The sequence below is a fragment of the Oryctolagus cuniculus genome, chromosome 13 (assembly GCF_964237555.1).
Source record: "Oryctolagus cuniculus chromosome 13, mOryCun1.1, whole genome shotgun sequence".
Lineage (NCBI taxonomy): Eukaryota > Metazoa > Chordata > Mammalia > Lagomorpha > Leporidae > Oryctolagus > Oryctolagus cuniculus.
In genome coordinates this window covers 68,353,346-68,371,261 of record NC_091444.1, presented here as the reverse complement: position 1 = coordinate 68,371,261, position 17,916 = coordinate 68,353,346, and the positions used below count along the sequence as shown (strand labels likewise).

The 17,916-nt window shown below is 44.5% G+C and overlaps 1 protein-coding gene and 1 pseudogene across 2 annotated transcripts in view; both read right to left on the bottom strand.

Moving 5' to 3' along the window:
- The window catches only part of FRMD4A (FERM domain containing 4A), a 647,838-nt gene extending 644,526 nt beyond the window's left edge, over nucleotides 1–3,312 (bottom strand). The window contains exons 1-2 of one of the 2 annotated variants that reach the window (XM_051820846.2): nucleotides 3,295–3,312; nucleotides 2,544–2,675 (exon numbers count right to left, since the gene is read on the bottom strand). In XM_051820846.2, the coding sequence (XP_051676806.1) occupies nucleotides 2,544–2,588 (45 nt within the window). In that variant the 5' untranslated portion in view covers nucleotides 2,589–2,675; nucleotides 3,295–3,312. Of the gene's footprint in view, nucleotides 1–2,543; nucleotides 2,676–3,066; nucleotides 3,205–3,294 lie in introns of those variants that run through there. The other variant, XM_051820845.2, reaches the window with a different exon arrangement.
- An 8,270-nt stretch (nucleotides 3,313–11,582) lies between these two features.
- Nucleotides 11,583–14,175, bottom strand: LOC100345961 (small ribosomal subunit protein mS39 pseudogene; annotated as a pseudogene).
- Nucleotides 14,176–17,916: the final 3,741 nt, after the last annotated feature.

Genomic DNA, 17,916 nt, shown 5'->3' with positions numbered 1-17,916 from the left:
CAAATAAGAACACGATGCTAAATAAATTATCTCAGCTGTTCATCTAGGAGCTCTGTTCAGGATACCACTCTTAGAGGCCTTGTGCACAGCAGAGCTAAAAGGGCTACTAGAGATTAGTATAACCCTCTCAGTTAGAAAATGGTGTAACTAAGGCTCAGAGAGAAGAGGTGACCTATTCAAGATCACACAAGGAGGGGCAGAGCTGGGAACGGAGCATAGGACTCTCCAACCTTCTGAATTCCGTTGCTTCCAGAACCAAATGAACACTTCCTGCCGGAATGATTTAGCATCTCAACTGAACATAACTTTCGGCTGCCTTCTTACCCAGAGGCAAGGGGCATGGCCAAACGACCTCTGCAGCTGTCCTGCAGCCCAGTGACTCCACAGCACTAAACCAGAACTGTACTTGATCAATCTGCTCTCTGCCTCTCCGCACACGGTTTATGAACTTTGGCTGTTGCTATTACATCACACTACTTTCCTCAGTGTGCAGGCACTCGATAAATACTGAAAAGTGATTGGCTGTCTGATGAGCTAATAAATTACCATCTTTACAGCTTCCTTCCTGAATTCGTGGCCAAAGCAACGCTGCCAAATGGCCTCTTCTCTTCTCTTTCCTCCTGGAACTGATTGTAAATTCTGAGACTCATCACACAACATGCCAGCGAAACAATTACTTTGGGGTTTGCCCTTATAAAAGGAAAGAAGCGCCAGGTCCATGGAAGCAAATTTTCCTGAACCAAACGTGAACTTGAAAATGTGCACTGACTCCGATAACGCATGGGGCTTCAGGGCTCTCCTCTCATGGCCCACAGCTTCCGAGAGAGAGGAAACTAAGATTCTTTAATCTGCGCAGGAGGGGAGAGCTAGAGACAGAACTCAAGAGAGAGGCTACTTACATAAGAAGGTAAAGTCCCAGCTACAGAGGCTACCAGACAGCACCCATAAAGCTTATGTGCCCCAGAAATGGGGGGGGGGGGGAGAAACAGCTGCAGCATACGCTAAGCTGCATTCTGCATGGCTACCAAGGATTTATCTTTAGGACCTTGGAATAAAACAGACATATCCCTAAGCATAAGGGAGACAAGCAGGCCTAACTTTCCCCGAAACTATTTTTCAAGAAAACTATTTTTTCCTCCACATTACCATAATGTAAGACTTGCTTCTGTTAAGCTATAAGAGATAATAGCAATGTGCATGCAAGCACCTGAGAGCAGACGCCTGCATTTTTGTGCATGTAACCCTGACGTCAGCTTCCCAGTGTCTCCCAGTCCTTACAGATACTGCATTTCAGTGCCAGCCACCATCACAAACACTCGGGGCTTTTACCGTCCACTTCCTTGCCCAAAGGTACACAAGTGCAGATCAAGTATCATCAGATAAGAACATTCGTGAGGGAGCGTAGGAAAGTGGAATTTGTCCAGAAAACTACTTTCATTCCTTCTAATCCTTCTCCCCTTGTGAACTGGGGAAATTAGCAGAGGCCCAAGCAATTCAAATGAACCTGTGGACCAAATGGCATTTTGGGTAACAAAGAACCAAGATATCTGTCCCTCTGAACTTGGCCTCACTCACCACCTGGGAGGCGGGCTCCACACTGGCGCCTCTTCCAAGTTGCCTTAATGAACTCATCAGCCCGGCCAGGTTGCATTTCCCCTCCTCAGTCAGGGAACACAGATCGATAGACACAGCAGAAGCACTTAGGCTTTCTTCATAAAACCTCCCATGTGGATGTTACAAGCGCTCCCACGCCAAACCTCACACAGGCTACTTCCGGCCACAATACTGCCCTGGCTGTGGGCTGCCTGGTGGAGGAGGGAGGGGACAGCAAATGCCAGCCCTGAACCCAGCATCAGGTGATAAAGGTCAATGAAGTTAAAATAAGAAGGGGCCACTATGCTTTGCTGCAATACACTGCAAGCCAGGGCCTTTGTAACGCGAAGTCCCAGAGAAGCTTAAAGTGGGTCAGCAGTTCAGACGCACACCCGCGCCTGTGCGTGTCCTGCCAGTGGGAGGGGAAGGAGCCTTCTCTAACTCAATACTCCGAGTGTCACAAGGGCCACAGTGAGCCTCCTTAGCTGCTTCTGTGGGGTCACCTAGAAAAGACCCTACCAATCACCCTGGTGCGACAAAAAAAAAAAAAAAAAAAATTCCTCAGTTGCCAGGAGAAGACAAAAACACAAACGCAATTCCCTCTACTTAGATTCAGGAGATCAGAGAGAGAGGCTGTGGAGCGCCCGGGGGAGGCATCCTACTGATCTATTTCCAGGGGCTCTTAGCACCTGTTTGCAAGCACATCTCTCCAAATAGAATTCAGCAACAAGTTTCTAAAATGGCAAATTTATGGCTTCTTTCCCCTGTAATGCTTAGTCATGCTGATGCTCTGACCCAAGAAATCATCGCAAAAGAGCCTGCAGGATCAAGCAGAGCAATGTTTAACATGTCTGCAGCCACTGCGGCAGTAGCAGAGGCAGCGCCAGCCCGCGGGGGCTGGAAGACTGGAGCGGAGCAGCCCGGCCCCACCTCCTCCCCGGCACACTCACCATCAGCAGGCTGAGAGCAGAGTCCGGCACCAGCTGCACTGCCATGGTCTCCAATTCCAATTCCCATGCACAAACACTCCTGCTGAGTCAGTCTGCCTGGGCCCCGGGGGGCTACACACCATCCACAGACACCTAGGGCAAAGCAGCGGGGGGATCCAGACTTAGGGTGCAAGAGGCTCAAGGTGAGGACAGGCCACCTTTCCCGTGGGGTGGGGGGCAGGGAGGTTGGAAAGGCAGGGTGGAAACTGCTTGGGAAGAAAAATAGCAAGCTGCAGGTTATTTAAAGGTGAGCCCTCCCTTGCTTTGCTAGGCGGCACAAACATAGGAGCCACATCACACAGACACGAAAAAGCACAGAACACAGAATTGCTAACTGCTACCTTAGCCTAAGCAGCAGCTCTTCCTTTACCAACAATAAAAATAAAACATTCCCTACTGCAGATAAATCATGCAGCCCGAGCCAACCCCCTCTCTGCATCTCTCAGCAATTCTGCTGCATAACATGCAGAATGTCACAACCTACCGCTTGCAATCTGGTCAGTATCTTCTTGCCGGCAGATAGGTGTGTCCCTTTTGCAAAATCAAATGTCTGGGAGTGGGAGAGCACCAGGCAGCAACTGGAGACCAGCAGATGCCCTTATGCTACCCAGGGAAGAAGTCACTGTCAGACTGACCCCTTCTACCCTCCCCAGGTCTACTTCTCTCCAAGTAGGCTGGCAGGCTCGGGTCCCCGTAGGGCTAGCATACTTACAAGGAACATGCAATCGCACTGCCTGTTCTGTTAGCGTTCTGAGCTCCCTGCCTGTACCACATGTACGCAGCATAGACACCCTCTACCTCTGCCTCCCTCCCTTTCTCCCTTTCTCCCGCCCTCCCTCCCTTCCTCCCCTCCTCTCCCATCTCTCCACAGGGCTGCCTGTTAGGAATTTTGAAGGAGCCTCCCTAGCTCAGGGAGGCATAGGAGCCTAATTTGGAGGCAGGACAATGCTCAAGACAAAAACGGCGAATTAACCTTGAAAATCATAGCATGCAGCATTTCTCGTGCTAGATATCAAGGGGAGAGGAAGAAAAGCCTGCTCAGTCTTGTTACATAACAAGTGGCTCAAAGGCTTCCCAGAGTTGAAGATTTAAGGAAATTAAAGCATCTAAAAAGAGCACTGTTAAGCTGATGTGTCTTCATATAGAGTCCACATAGTCAGCCAGAAATGCTCATTACGAACACTTACGGTTACGGCTTTCCATGTCCTTTTCAGATTTCTTCCTTCGCCCACTTCCCCTAATGACTCCAAAAATTCCATGAAATTAACTGGACTGTGTGAGCAGTAGGCACACTGAAACCATCCTCCTGTATGAAAGACCGAGGGGAAACATTTAAAAGCCTTTAAATGCTCCTATGCACAAATGTAGCTGTTGTCTCTATATACTTTTAAAAAGGGTTTATTTGATTATCACTGAGCTCAGCACTAAGTAAATGCTAAATAATGTTCACTGAATGAATGAAAAGATCCCTCTCTCCTCTGGTGGCCCCAGTGAGCTTAAACATTATTCCCATGTTACCTGACTGCATCCCAAGGCCAGTTGACCTCTGAGGGAACTGCCCTCTGCTCTCGGGCGCCTGGAGATCTGAAACATGGTCTGAGCACATCAGGACTACAATGGGAGCAGACCTGGGGCAAGGCTTTCCAAGCAAAAGCCTTACACGGAGTGTCAGAAGATTCTGGACACGCTCCTGGGTGTCATGTATAATGATATTCAAACATAATGCTAATATTGGTATTCAAAACATAATGATTTAAACAACCTATGCTAATGATTTAAGGAAGCTAATTCTAATTTATCCTTGCAGGTAGATTTCTCAGTATTTTCAGCTGCTGCTTGTGAGACACCTACATTGTATCTCTGGCCTCAAGGAAATTTTTTTTCCTGAAAAGATTTATTTTGCTTATTTGAAGGGCAGAGTGACAGAGAAAGAGAGAGAGGTCTTCCATCTGTGTGCTCAGTTCTGAAGTGGCTGCAACAGCTGGGGCTGGGCCAGGCTGAAGGCAGAGGCCTGGGCTCTATCCACATGGGTGGCAGAGGCCCACGTCCTTGGGCCATCATCCACTGCTTTCCTAGGCACCGTAGCAGGGAACTGGATTGGAAGCAGAGAAGCTGGGACTCGAACTGGTGCTCTCATATGGGTTGCCAGTGTCTCAGTAGAGGCTTAACGTGCTGTGCCACAATGCTGGCCCTTCGAGGAACTGTTCACATAGTAGACATGATGAGACATTTATTTAGCCCTCCAAATTTATGGGTTCTGCACTTGAAGATTGAACCTAGCGCAGATACAAAACATTTGGAAGGCTCAGGCATTTGGTGCAGCAGTTAGGACACTGCTTGGGATACCTGCATCGCGTGTTGGGGTGCCTGGGTTTGAGCCCTGATTCTGCTTCCAATTCCAGCTTCCTGTTGATTCGCACCCCGGGAGGCAGCATGCAAGGCTCAGGTAGTTGGGTCCCTACCACCCATGTGGTTCCTAGCACAGTGTGGGAATTCCCAGCTCCCAGTATTGGCCTGGGCCAGACCCAGCTATTGTGGGCATTTGGGGAGTGAGCCAGCAGATGGGAGATACCTCTGTCTGTCTCTGTCTCTCTGCCTTTCCAATAAATAAAAGTGTTTTTAAATATTTGGAAAACTTTGCATTGTACTGAACATGTTCAGATCTTTTTGTCATTATTCCTTAAATAACATAGTATAACCACTGTTTACTAACATTTAATTCATATTAGGTATTATAAGCAATCAAGGAATGATTTAAAGTACACAGAAGGATATGCAGAGGTTATGCAAAAATACTACACCATTTTATATAAGGAACTTGAGCATTCATAGATTTTGGTACCCATGAGGGGGCCTGGAACCAATCCCCCAATGATACCAAGGCATGACAGTACAAGGACCATTTATAGTGCAGGATGAGATGTGACAAACACTGCTGGGTGGCTTAAAAACAGGTAGTTTGGGGCCAGCACCGCAGCTCACTAGGCTAATCCTCCGCCTGTGGCACCAGCACCCCGGGTTCTAGTCTCGGTTAGGGCGCCGGATTCTGTCCCGGTTGCTCCTCTTCCAGTCCAGCTCTCTGCTATGGCCCGGGAATGCAGTGGAGGATGGCCCAAGTGCTTGGGCCCTGCACCCCATGAAGTACCTGGCTCCTGGCTTCGGATCAGTGCGGTGCGCCAGCCATACTGGCCATTGGGAGGTGAACCAATGGAAAAGGAAGCCCTTTCTCTCTGTCTCTCTTTCTCACTGTCCACTCTGCCTGTCTAAAAAAAAAGGGGGGGGGGAGTTTGGACAGCACAGAGAAGACAGGCAGAGAAGGAGTTTCCTCTTGGTTTCAGGAACCTAAGGAATGGCTAGACACCTTTTTGATGACTTCTGTTTTCTGATTACACATTGACCACGTGTTAGAAAATAGGAAGTACAAGGAAAACAGTTAATATCACAGCTATTGTGACTGGTGGATGGGGGTGTAAAGAGGGAATACCCCACAGGGAGACAGGACGGAAGAGCTTCAGGTGTTTCGGGGGTGCGGATGGGGCAGTCCAGGACATGCTGAGGTTAAAGAGCTACCCAGGGAGATTTAGGGTCAAGCTCAATGCTGGCCCTCAGCTAATCTGCCTTCCTCTTCTGATACTCTGCTTGTGATTTCTTTTGCTTGGAAAGCCTCACCCCAGGCCTGCTCCAATTGTAGTTCAGATTCCTTTGAAAACAGAGCCCATGGCAACCGACTCATATAAAGACTGTATTGGGAAGAGCAATCTCAGGGCACCAAGAAGAAGGGTGTGAGAAGGCAAGAGCCACTACCGGAGGTATCCCCTGGGCTGCGTGATACCACTACTCAGTTGTGAGAAAGGGCTTCCAGATGGCCATGGGACCTCTACTTCCTGGGAAAGCCCCCCAAGGAGAGGAAGGGAGAGGGAGCTAACAGCCCAGCTGGTCATCCTGACTCAGTACACCATTAACTCCCTTGCAGTTCAGGGCTGTGTCAGCAGCCCCTGGGGGACTGGTGGAAAGCACAGTAGGAGAAGACACGGCCTTTGAGTCAGGCAGACAGGACTCAGTGCATGTGACAGAATGTCAGAGCCTGGACCAGGCAAGGCCATGCTGGTCAGGAGCACGAGGAGCTGAAAGAACAGTGGCGATAGCTGGGAGTAAGAGAAACCAAAGAAAACCGAACCTGGTGCTCCCACAACTTTCAAGATCAAAAGTTATGCACGCCACGAACCACTGCCAGGTTGTTCTATTCGGGCATTCGTGTTTGCTTGGTGTGAACAACTTTTAAGAAATGAGTTATTCGTTGTTCTCTATTATTCTCCTGCGGTCAGAATTAGGAATCTACCATTCTTCCTTGTTACTCCCGCAGTGCTCAGAGATGCTCAACAACATTAAGCGGGGAACTGACTGGGAGTTAAAACCGTAAGTCCAAAGGGGAAGGGACAGTGACAACACCCAGAGGAGTGGGTAAGCACGGGAGCTTGTGAGGAAAGGTAACAGGTTGAACAGAGGAGGAGGAAGAGAGTTCTGGAATTCAAGTGGCAACGATCATATCACAAAGACGCCCAGGGGGTTGCTTTAGCAGAGGCACAGACATAGAAAAAAAAAAAAAAACAGCCAGGGACTGTTGAGCAGTTTGTGAGGAAGGAGAGTTCAGTCACATCCAACACAGCCTCACCCAATAGCAGCGGAGTATGAGCCATCTAAGTTCTGAGAAAAGCTCCAATAGCAACTAAGATCATAGGAGGCAGAAGGTGTGGAGGTCAGCAACTTTCCTCTAAGTAACCAAGTTCCACCCTTCTAAAGCTACATCCCAAGAAAGCTACACGAATAATCCGTTTCAATGTAGCTCTTCCCTAAGCTACTCAAATGAATAGTGGGTCAATTTTACACCCATCAAAAGCCATTACAAAAACTCGCCCTTAAAAAAACACTCCATTTTTTGGTGCCAATTAGAAGAAAAGTTTTAAACCCCAAACTCTTTTGCATTTAGCATGAACTATTAAGACATAGATCACAGGGCCAGCGCTGCGGCTCACTAGGCTAATCCTCCGCCTTGCAGCGCCGGCACACCGGGTTCTAGTCCTGGTCGGGGCGCCAGATCCTGTCCCAGTCGCTCCTCTTCCAGGCCAGCTCTCTGCTGTGGCCTGGGAGTGCAGTGGAGGATGGCCCAAGTGCTTGGGCCCTGCACCCGCATGGAAGACCAGGAGAAGCACCCGGCTCCCAGCTCTGGATCAGCACGGTGTGCCAGCCGCGGCGGCCATTGGAGGGTGAACCAACGGCAAAGGAAGACCTTTCTCTCTGTCTCTCTCTCACTGTCCACTCTGCCTGTCAAAAAAAAAAAAAAAAAAAAAAAAAAGACATAAATCACATCACTAATTCCCAACCTGTAGAAATTACCCCATTACCCCATGTGGGAGACTCTCTTGGAATTCAGTATAAGGAGAATGTCTCTCCCTCCTGCAGTAGCCTATGTGACCGATGTTACTGTCTTCTTAACTTCTGTGTGCTTGGAAACCCGAGATGCTCTTGGAAACCTCAATGCTATTCTGTCTTGTGCTCTCTGATCCAAAGCAAGTATCATGAGGGCGAGTTCAAACTCAAAGAAAATAGTACCTTTGGTTAAGCAGCACATAGTAGGCATTAGATAACTGTTAGCTCCTTATTAGTCTCCTTTTCAATCTGATAATGAGAAAATATAACTAATCACAGTTGGCACATCTGACAGCCAGAATGCCCAAGGCCTCATTTCACTTTCAATTACAGCAGATATTATCATAGTTGGCATTACTACTTCCTTCGTCTTTTTCGATCTTGTTTTTCCTTTTAATTCATACTGTGAAACTCTTATTTAGTAGGCCTTTCTGTCAGTAAGCCATCTTAAATTATGTTTTGCAGATATGGGACACATGCCATTCTTTAACGTATAAACTGCTCTCAAATTGACACACAATGAAATATTTTACAGCTAATAAAAATGGCAATCATAAAGCTATTCAGAAATATGGCAAATTTCTCAGATATAATGTTCATTTGACCATAAAATGCTACATATTCTCTAACTGTAGCCATGTAAATATTTGTATTTTAAGGAGATATAAAGGAATTTCTACTTCTAGCCAAAATGTAACAACAGGGACCAAATTCACCCTCCTAAATGAAATAAGCAAAAAACGTACAAAATATAAGGACAAAGCTTTTCACTGGGTATCAAAGCAACCAAAGACATTTGATCTTTTAAAGATAATAAACAATGGAGGCAGGTTTTATAATTGTTCTCAACTTGAGATCAAGCGATCTCACTAAGACAGAGCTGGCAGGGATGAGAAACCTTTTCTCTGCCAAGGGCCATCTGGTTATTTATAACATTATTTGCCGGCCATACAAAATTAGCAACTTGAAAATTAGTCTGCTATCGATGTATTGAATTTAGAGTTCTGCCTGTGTTTGCCTTGGCAGGGCCACACTAAATGGTTTTGTGGGCTTAGTACGGCCCACGGGCTGGACATTCCCCACCCCTTTAGTGCACAGGGCAGAGCACTCCAGAGGACAAAGGCAGGGAGAGGAAACGTCAGATTTCCTCAAAGGGTCTCCTTGAGCACCCAGTGGAGGTACTGATCACCACAAGAAGGCGAGGAAAGCACTTGAGGCTGGAAAAAGAAGCACGTGAAAGGATGAGAAGGAATGGAGAGCAGCGGTCACACAGGGCCACAGGAGTGTTCACATCCTCCAGACAGAACTGCGCAGCTCACAACGCAGCAGCACAGGCTTCGGAAGGTCCTTGCACTGCGGCACAGCAGTTCAAGCCGCAGCCTGAAACTGCCGGCTCCCATATGAGTGCTGGCTGGAGTCCTGGCTGCTCTGCTTCTGATCCAGCTCCCTGCTAATGCTCCTGGGAAAGCAGTAGGAGATGGGTCCTTGTCATCCCTGTGGGAGCTTCAGATGGAGTACCTAGCTCCTGGATTTGGTCTGGCCCCGCCTCGGCCACTGTGGTCATTAAAGGAGTAAACCAGGAGATGGGAGAACTTACCAGGTAAGAAAATATGATGATTAATAGAAAGCAATCAAAATTACCCAGAAATCACACAGATGGGAGAGGGCACAGAAAAGACAGTTATTCTAATTGTAGTCAATATGTTCAGAGAGACAAGCAGGAATATGGAAAAGATAAATATATTTTGAAAACAACACAAAATGAGTATTCATGTACTGTGGGGCAACTTCAAACTGCCTAATACACACATAATTTGTATCCATTTAGAAAGGAAGACACAGAAAATAAGTTTGAAGAAACAATATTCAAATTTCCCTACACCCTATGCAGGATAAACTCTAAGCATAAAAAGCATGAAGAAACATACACCAAGACACATCTTAATCAAATTACTCAAGATCAGTGGTCAAGAAAATGTCCAAAAGCAATCATTTGAAGATAAATGCCACGTAGAGGAACAAAGGTAAGGATGACAATCGCAAACACACAACCAAAAACACAGCGAGAGCAACATCCTTTAATAAGTTTAATGAAAAACCATCAGTATAGGGTTATACATCCTACAGAAATATCCCTCACAACATAAAGTCAAATAAAGGCTTTTCAAAGTAAAAGAAAGAAAAGGCAAAGAAAGTAGAATTTTCCACAGAGAAAACTGCAGGCCCAGAAAGGTTCATTGGTGAATTTCTATCAAATATTTAAGAAATAGAACTAATCTTATAAAGTCACCATTAACCTGATATCAAAATCAAAGTCAATGTAAGAGAAGAAAGCCACGGCTCATTTTTCCTAAAGAACAATGTAAAAGTCATAAACAAAATGACAGCAAACAGAATTCACTATATATTAAAAAGTCAGTGCATTGTGACCAATTAGGCCTTATCCTAAGACTGCACGGTTAGTTTATCATTCTGAAAACAGTGTAATTCACCATATTAACAAACTGAAAAAGAAAGAAACGACATGGCCAGCATTGAAGAATGCATAAAGAGCATTTAACAAAATGTAACATTTAATCTTTAATATAAAAAAGTTTTTTCAGCAAACCAGAAATATAAGGTAAATTCCTCAATCTAATCAAGAGCATCTACAAAATGTAGAACTATCATCACACTTAATGTGAAAGACTGAATGCTTCCCCCTAAATCAGAAACAGGCAAGGATGTCCACTCTCTGTATCTCTTTTCAGTATTATACTAGAGATTCTAGACAATGCAGTATGGCCAGAAAAGGAAATAAAATCGTTCAGATTGGAAAAGGAAAACTGCTTTTCGTCACAGCCAACATGATTCCTTCATATAGAAAAATCATACAAAACTAATGAAATCGGCCAGCACTGCAGCTCAATAGGCTAATCCTCACCTGCAGCGCCAGCATCACAGGTTCTAGACCCCATCGGGGCGCCAGATCCTGTCCCAGTCACTCCTCTTCCAGGCCAGCTCTCTGCTGTGGCCTGGGAGTGCAGTGGAGGATGGCCCAAGTGCTTGGGCCCTGCACCCGCATGGGAGACCAGGAGAAGCACCTGGCTCCTAGCTTTGGATCAGTGTGGTGTGCCGGCTGCAGCGGCCATTGGGGGGTGAATCAATGGAAAAAGAATACCTTTCTCTCTGTCTCTCTCTCTCTCACTGTCCACTCTGCCTGTCAAAAAAAAAAAAAAAAAAAACTAATTAAATCTAGTGAATCAAGTTGTAGGATATAATATCAATACATAAAAACTGACTATTTTTTCTATCGATATAATAGTAAATGTAAATTAAATTTAAAGTATGTAATTTATAATATCAGACAATATGAAATATGGAAAAATGGAACAAAAATGTGATGGATTTGTACACCAACAACTATAAAGCATTGCTGAGAAAAATTAAAGACCTAATAGCAGAATGGGCTAATGTGTTGGAAAAAACATTACTAAGATGTCAGCACTTACCAAATTGACCTATGGATGTAATTGAATCCCAATCAATAAACCATTCAGATTTTTTTTGTAGAAATTAACAATATGATTTTATTTTATTTTTTTTGAGTTACAGTATTTATTTACAGACTTCATTTAGAAGCTTTAGTTCTGTAAGTGAAATGCCAGTATTCTGTTCATTCGATCCCAAGATGAACACTCACATCTAAATATTCCCCCAGTTGGGCTACTACTACAAGGCAGTCTCATGGAAACTGTTCATCATCTCTAACAGCAAGGAAGGACATGCAGCACATGAGGCCAACCATGGCTGAAGCCAGAGAAAGGGAACAGCACGCTGATGGAAGCCACTCCCAGCCCCAAAGGGGTGCAGGGCTTCTCCATGAGCCACGCACCTCCCCTCGTGTCTTGGTAACAATGAAAGTGGTAGTGTTGCTGCTTAATTATAGTGGCACGTGAAGAGCTGACAGACTGCTGCAAGTTTACTTCACGTATCAAGTTCACAAGCTCTGTATCCTCCCCTCTTGGTTACCACTGTGGCCAGGCAGACTCCTACCGTCCTTTGCCTTCACTGTTGTCACTATTGCTGTCACTCTCACTGTCACTGCTCTGTGCAGTTAGGTTGCCCAGGGCTTCCTTCTGTTCCTGGGTGATTGTAAATTCAGTCGTTACTCTCTGGGTGAGGGCCTCACACACAGGTAAGCTGAAGGCAGACGCCAGCTTCACCACCTCAGTGGCCTGGGCGGGGCTGCTGGAGGCTTTTGCACTGTCCATGAACTCAGTCAGCAAGTCATTTCTAGGGATCTTATTATGCTTCTTGAAAATTCCAAACATGTTCCAGGCTTCCTGAGTTCTTCCAGCCCTTAAATACAGAATAGCTATACAGTTGAGAGGACTGGCTGGCCAATTGGGAGCATTCTGTCTGGCATCCTGGCTTTCATACGTGGATTTGATATCCGCGGCACAGTCAGCAAACGCCACCTGAAGCTCTGGTGGGTGCTTATCTCTTGCCATGAGCTCCAAGATCTCTTCTCTCAGGTCTTTGCGGAAAGTGTGACCATATTCTTTACTATCTTTCCAAATTTGAGGAATCACTTCTAGTCGATTGGCCACATCCAATGCTTGGGGAAGATCTATCAATGTCTGAGAGCTGGGAAAGAAAACAGAAGGTATCAGGTCCTTGTACCACTTCAAGGTGACATCGATTTGTTCCATTAGACAAAGCAAACTGAAAAACTTGGAATAATAGAAATTACGCCGATAATCGGGTCCAAGGAATTTCCGGTTGTCTCCAGTGTTCAAAAGGCCATGTATTTTGTAAGCAAGTTCTAGATCTCTGAGCAATGAGCAAACTCTCATGGCTGACTGAAAAAACAAATCATCATCCGGGTCCTTTGGAGAAAATCTCTTTCCTGTTAATTCATTCATTATGTCATAGATGATGAAAGATGATTCTTTTGAGGAGTCATGTTGATAAAACAGCTGAATAACATGGTGATATCTTGCAAGTGACGGTTCGATTCCGATAGCTTTCATTTCACGTAAAGTTTGTAAGCCCAGCATTCTTCCAACTGCACAGAATCTTCGGAGAGATTTCAGAATGGTGTTAGAGATTTCAGAATGGTGTTAGAGATTTCAGAATGGTGTTAGAGATTTCAGAATGGTGTTGAAAGTCTGCAGATTGGGTTTCACATTCTGTGCAACCATTTGTTTCAGCAGCTCCAATATATTATTCCATTTGTCCTCAAATTTTTCATTTGCCACCAATGCTGTTGCTTCGATCAAAGCATTGAAAGTGTACACATCAGCATGGAGTCTGTTGTTTAATAACTCTGTGTACAAGTTTAATGCCTGCTTATGTGCTCGGTACTTCACCATTCCTCGGATCATTGTACAGTAGGAATGTGCATTTTTCTCTGGCATTAGAGCAAAGATTCTCTCAGCATTGTTTTTTACTCTCCAAATAACTCCAAACTTCTTCCTAGGCTTCTCAGCATTTTTGTTTGTAGTCTCTTCCAATTCTTCTGACTGTTCTCTTTGTTGAAAATGAAAATCAACTGAGGGTTCTTGGTCACCATAATAACATAATAAATCCAAAAGACTATTAGTTGTTTCAAGAGACACAGTGGTTCCTGCTTGTAAGAGTTGGTCAAACATGTCCACAGAAGCTTTGACTTTCCTGAGCTTGATTCTTTCCTTAAGAGCAGCTTCACTTACATCTTCAATTTGAGGTTCAAAATACTCAGGCATTAAACACGGTATATGAGGTTCAGCTATGTCCTTCTGAAAATACTTGGGATATGAATTAATAATAAATTTTGCTGCACTTTCTCCAGACTTCTTTGCCAATAAAAATGAACGTCCTTCCAAAGAGGATGTTGGTATGAGGTAAGGATCATCTTGAAATGAATAAGGGACAGCTGTAGGGTCCCTGTTTACCGTGGATGCAAGCGCCTGAAGAACAGCCACTTTATACCAAATTTTCTTTTTGGGAATGACCACTTCTTCAATCCCTGTTGTATCAGTTTCTTCAATCTTTGAAAGAGTTGCACTTCCAGAGTAAAGTCTGCAACCGGGTGCCTTTTCACACAGCGCTACCCGCCGACCGCTCAGTGGTAGGCCGAGCCCGCTGCGGACTCCCAGCCAGCGAGCAGACGCCACCACCGCCGCCATCTTTGGCGTCCTCGCAGAGCATAGAAATTAACAATATGATTTTAAATTCATATGGAAATGAAGGAAACATAGAACAATCTACAGAACTTTGGAAAAGAAAAACACAACTGGAAGACTAACCCTAATCTCTTTTTTCTTTTTCTTTCTTTTTTTTTTTTTTTGCCAGGCAGAGTTAGACAGTGAGAGAGAGAGACAGAGAGAGAGTTATAGACAGTGAGAGAGAGAGAGACAGAGAGAAAGGGTTTCCTTCCATTGATTCACGCCCCAAATGGCCGCTATGGCTGGTGCTATGCCGATTCGAAGCCAGGAGCCGGGTGCCTCTTCCTGGTCTCCCATGAGGGTGCAGGGCCCAAGCACATGGGCCATCCTCCACTGCCCTCCCGGGCCACAGCAGAGAACTGGACTAGAAGAGGAGCAACTGGGACTAGAACCCGGTGCCCCAACCGGGAGTAGAATCTGGGGTTCTACATACATACATGGGAGACCAGGAGGAAGCACCTGGCTCCTGGCTTCGGATAGGCGTAGCATGCTGGCTGCAGTGTGCCAGCCTTAGCGGCCATTTTGGGAGTGAACCAATGGAAGGAAGACCTTTCTCTCTGTCTCTCTCTCTCTCACTGTTTAACTCTGCCTGTCCAAAAAAAAAAATATATATATATATATACACACACAAAACTGTACTCAAGCTATAGCATAGACTAACTGTAAAACATTAAACTTTAGAAGTTGAAGTTGAAAACACAGAGGAGAGAATCTTTATGACTGAATAAAGCAAAAACGTCTAAAATGTCATGATCCACAAAAGAATAAAAATTAAACTTCTCTTTGGAAAATATTGCTAAAAGAATAAAAACACAATCCAAAAATAGTAGCAAATACATATATACATACATATGTATATATATAAATATTATAGCTAGAACATAAATAATTCTTGATAATACTCAATAGTAAAAATGTACAAGACTTAAACACTTCATTAAAGAATATACAAATATATAGAGCAAGTTAGCACACAAAAAGGTGTTCAATATCTGTATCATTGGTAAAATTAAAATTATAATGGGATACTGCAATACACCCATTAGACAGCTACTTAAAAAAAAAAACAACTGACTATACCATCAATCCTTAAGCAGCATGTAGAGATCTGGTGGGAATTACAACATAGCCAAAACCATGGATGAATCTCAATCTAATTATACTGAGTGAAAGAATCTTTACCTACCTCCTCATAATTTCTTGAAAAGGTAAACAGACACCAATGTTATACAATCCAGCTATTCCAAGCGAAATGAAAACTTAATATTCATATATAAGTTTTATTTGCAATAGTCAAAATATGGAAACAATAGCCAATGTCAATCAAAGGGTGAATGTATTAAATTGTATATCCATTTAATGAAATTCTACTTAGCAATTAAAAGGCATGAGGGACTCATATCATGATGTTATGACATAGATAATCTCAGGAATATTATGCTAAGTGATGAAACTAAATACAAAAAAATACATCTTGCTTAATCAACTTGTTTACTTTTTTTTTTTTTTTAAAGCATACCAATGGAGACAGACAATGATTGCCTGAATCTAGAAGAGAGAACAGGGAGACAGCAAAAGGGCACAAACGGTCTTTGGGAGATGGCAGGAGTATGCTAACCTGCATGGTGGTGATGGTTGCAGGATCTGAAAATTTACTATAAGTAATTGAATTTTACTTTACAGTGGATGAATTTTATATTTAAGATATACCTTTACAATGATGGGTTTTGGAATGGGCATTTGGTAAAGTGTTTAGGATGCTGCTTGGGATCCTGGTTTGCATATTGGAGTGCCTGGTTTAGGTCCCAGTTCCTCCATTTCTGATCCAGCTTCCTGCTACTGTGCACCCTGGCAAGCAGCACGTGTTGGCCCAAGTACCTTGAGTTCCTGCTATCTGGATTTCTCTAGGGGTTGGCCTGGGCTAACAGTGGCTATTGTTGGCATTTGGGAGTGAGCCAGCAGATGGGAGAGATTCTCCCCCACCCCCATCTCTCTGCTTTATATATACATTGAAAAATAAATTGTCATTTTAAAATAGTTTGAAAAATTAGGAATTTTTAAATGAAAATGAATTATGATATAGACGACCATATGGATGACTCTCAAAATAATTAAACTGACTGAAGGAAGCCAAAAATGAATATGTAGTATGTGGCTCCATTTATACAAAATTCTAGATAATTCAAACTAATGTATAGTGACAACTGAAGAACAGTGATTGTCTGGGGAAGAATGGAGAAGGAGAGCACATACATGAAGGAGGAGAAATTACAAAGGGACATATCTGGGGATAATGGGCATGTTCCCTGTCTTGACTGTGGTGTGAGCCAAAACTTACCAAACCATGCACTTTCAATACATGTAGATCACTGGATACCAATTCTATCCTAGGAAGTGGGTTTTTCTAAGGGATATGAACAGTGTGAAAATTCCAAAAATTAGTTCTTTTTGAACAACAGGTTCAGTGAGATATTTTTCATTTCAAATTTTTAACTTGTTATTATTTTTAATAATTACAATAATGATCTTAGGAATAGTTTACTGCTTCAACAAGAAAGGAGAGCTGCAGGAGCTAGTGGAGTCAAAGGAAACTCATGTTGTTGCTGTCACCACTGAAGGCAGGAGCACCCTGACTGTACCTTAAGACACTGTACGACTCTAGCAGATGAGAAGAGAAAGGTTCTGTATGTCCTGAAGGAGGCAAGGGGGAACAGAACCCTGAGCAGAGGGGTTATTTTTCCTAGGGAAGAAGGACATAAGCGAAACAAAGCAAAGCAGAGCTTAGAGAAAAACTGAGAAGATGTAGACAGAGACACAGAGATTCGTTACCCTGGTAAGGAAGAACTCTATGGTACCTTCAGATCAGGGTCGCCATCTCATCACTAGTTCCACATACCTCTGCTCCCTCTCTTTTCCCCTCACCATGGTAACTAAATGCCCTGGTAGCCTCTGGTCCCAGACAGTTCATACTTGCCAGACTCCTGCTTTGTGGCCCAACCCTCATTCACAGCTGCTGCCTAATAGAATCGTAGAGCTGGGGGTTGGAACCTGCCCTACACACCCAGAGCCCTGGGGGCCCAGAGGAAGCTAAGGAAGACACAGCCTCACTGTTCAAGCCCTGGATTGTGCCAAGATTCTCTGGCAATCCCTATTGCTGTTTCAGATCCTACAGTCCAGAGCCTGACCCAGTCTGGCCGTAGTCCAGCCCCAGGCTCAAACACCAGGCATCTGCTTGTGCTGAGGAAGAACTGTCCATGGTAGCCTCACCTTGGCCCCTGCAGAGACTCAGATGAGGGTAACAGACAGATGCCCGCTGCCAGCGGAATGAGCCCTTCTCAGCTCAGTCAGTCTAAAATGAGACCAGTGGGTCCACTGGTGTCCTATATTGTTTCAAGGGACCTGGTACTTGCATCCTTCACCTGCCATATCCTTGGTAGTGCAGGTGGATCCACATAGCTGCTTTCTGCCTTTGGGGTCTGTCAGATACCCCTGTTCCATCAGACTTCGACCTTGTCCATACACTCTTGGGTATATGGCTGTGGTTCAGAAGCTCTATGTAACTCTTGCCTCTTCCAACAGGCTGCTTCCTCTTCCAATCCAGTTCTCTTCACCTGACCCCCAGGCGCTGACCATTATCCTAACAGTCAACAACCTGCCTTCAGGTAGTATCACTGATAGGTCAAGCTCAGCTTGATAGCTCCCTCAAGACCTAAGGT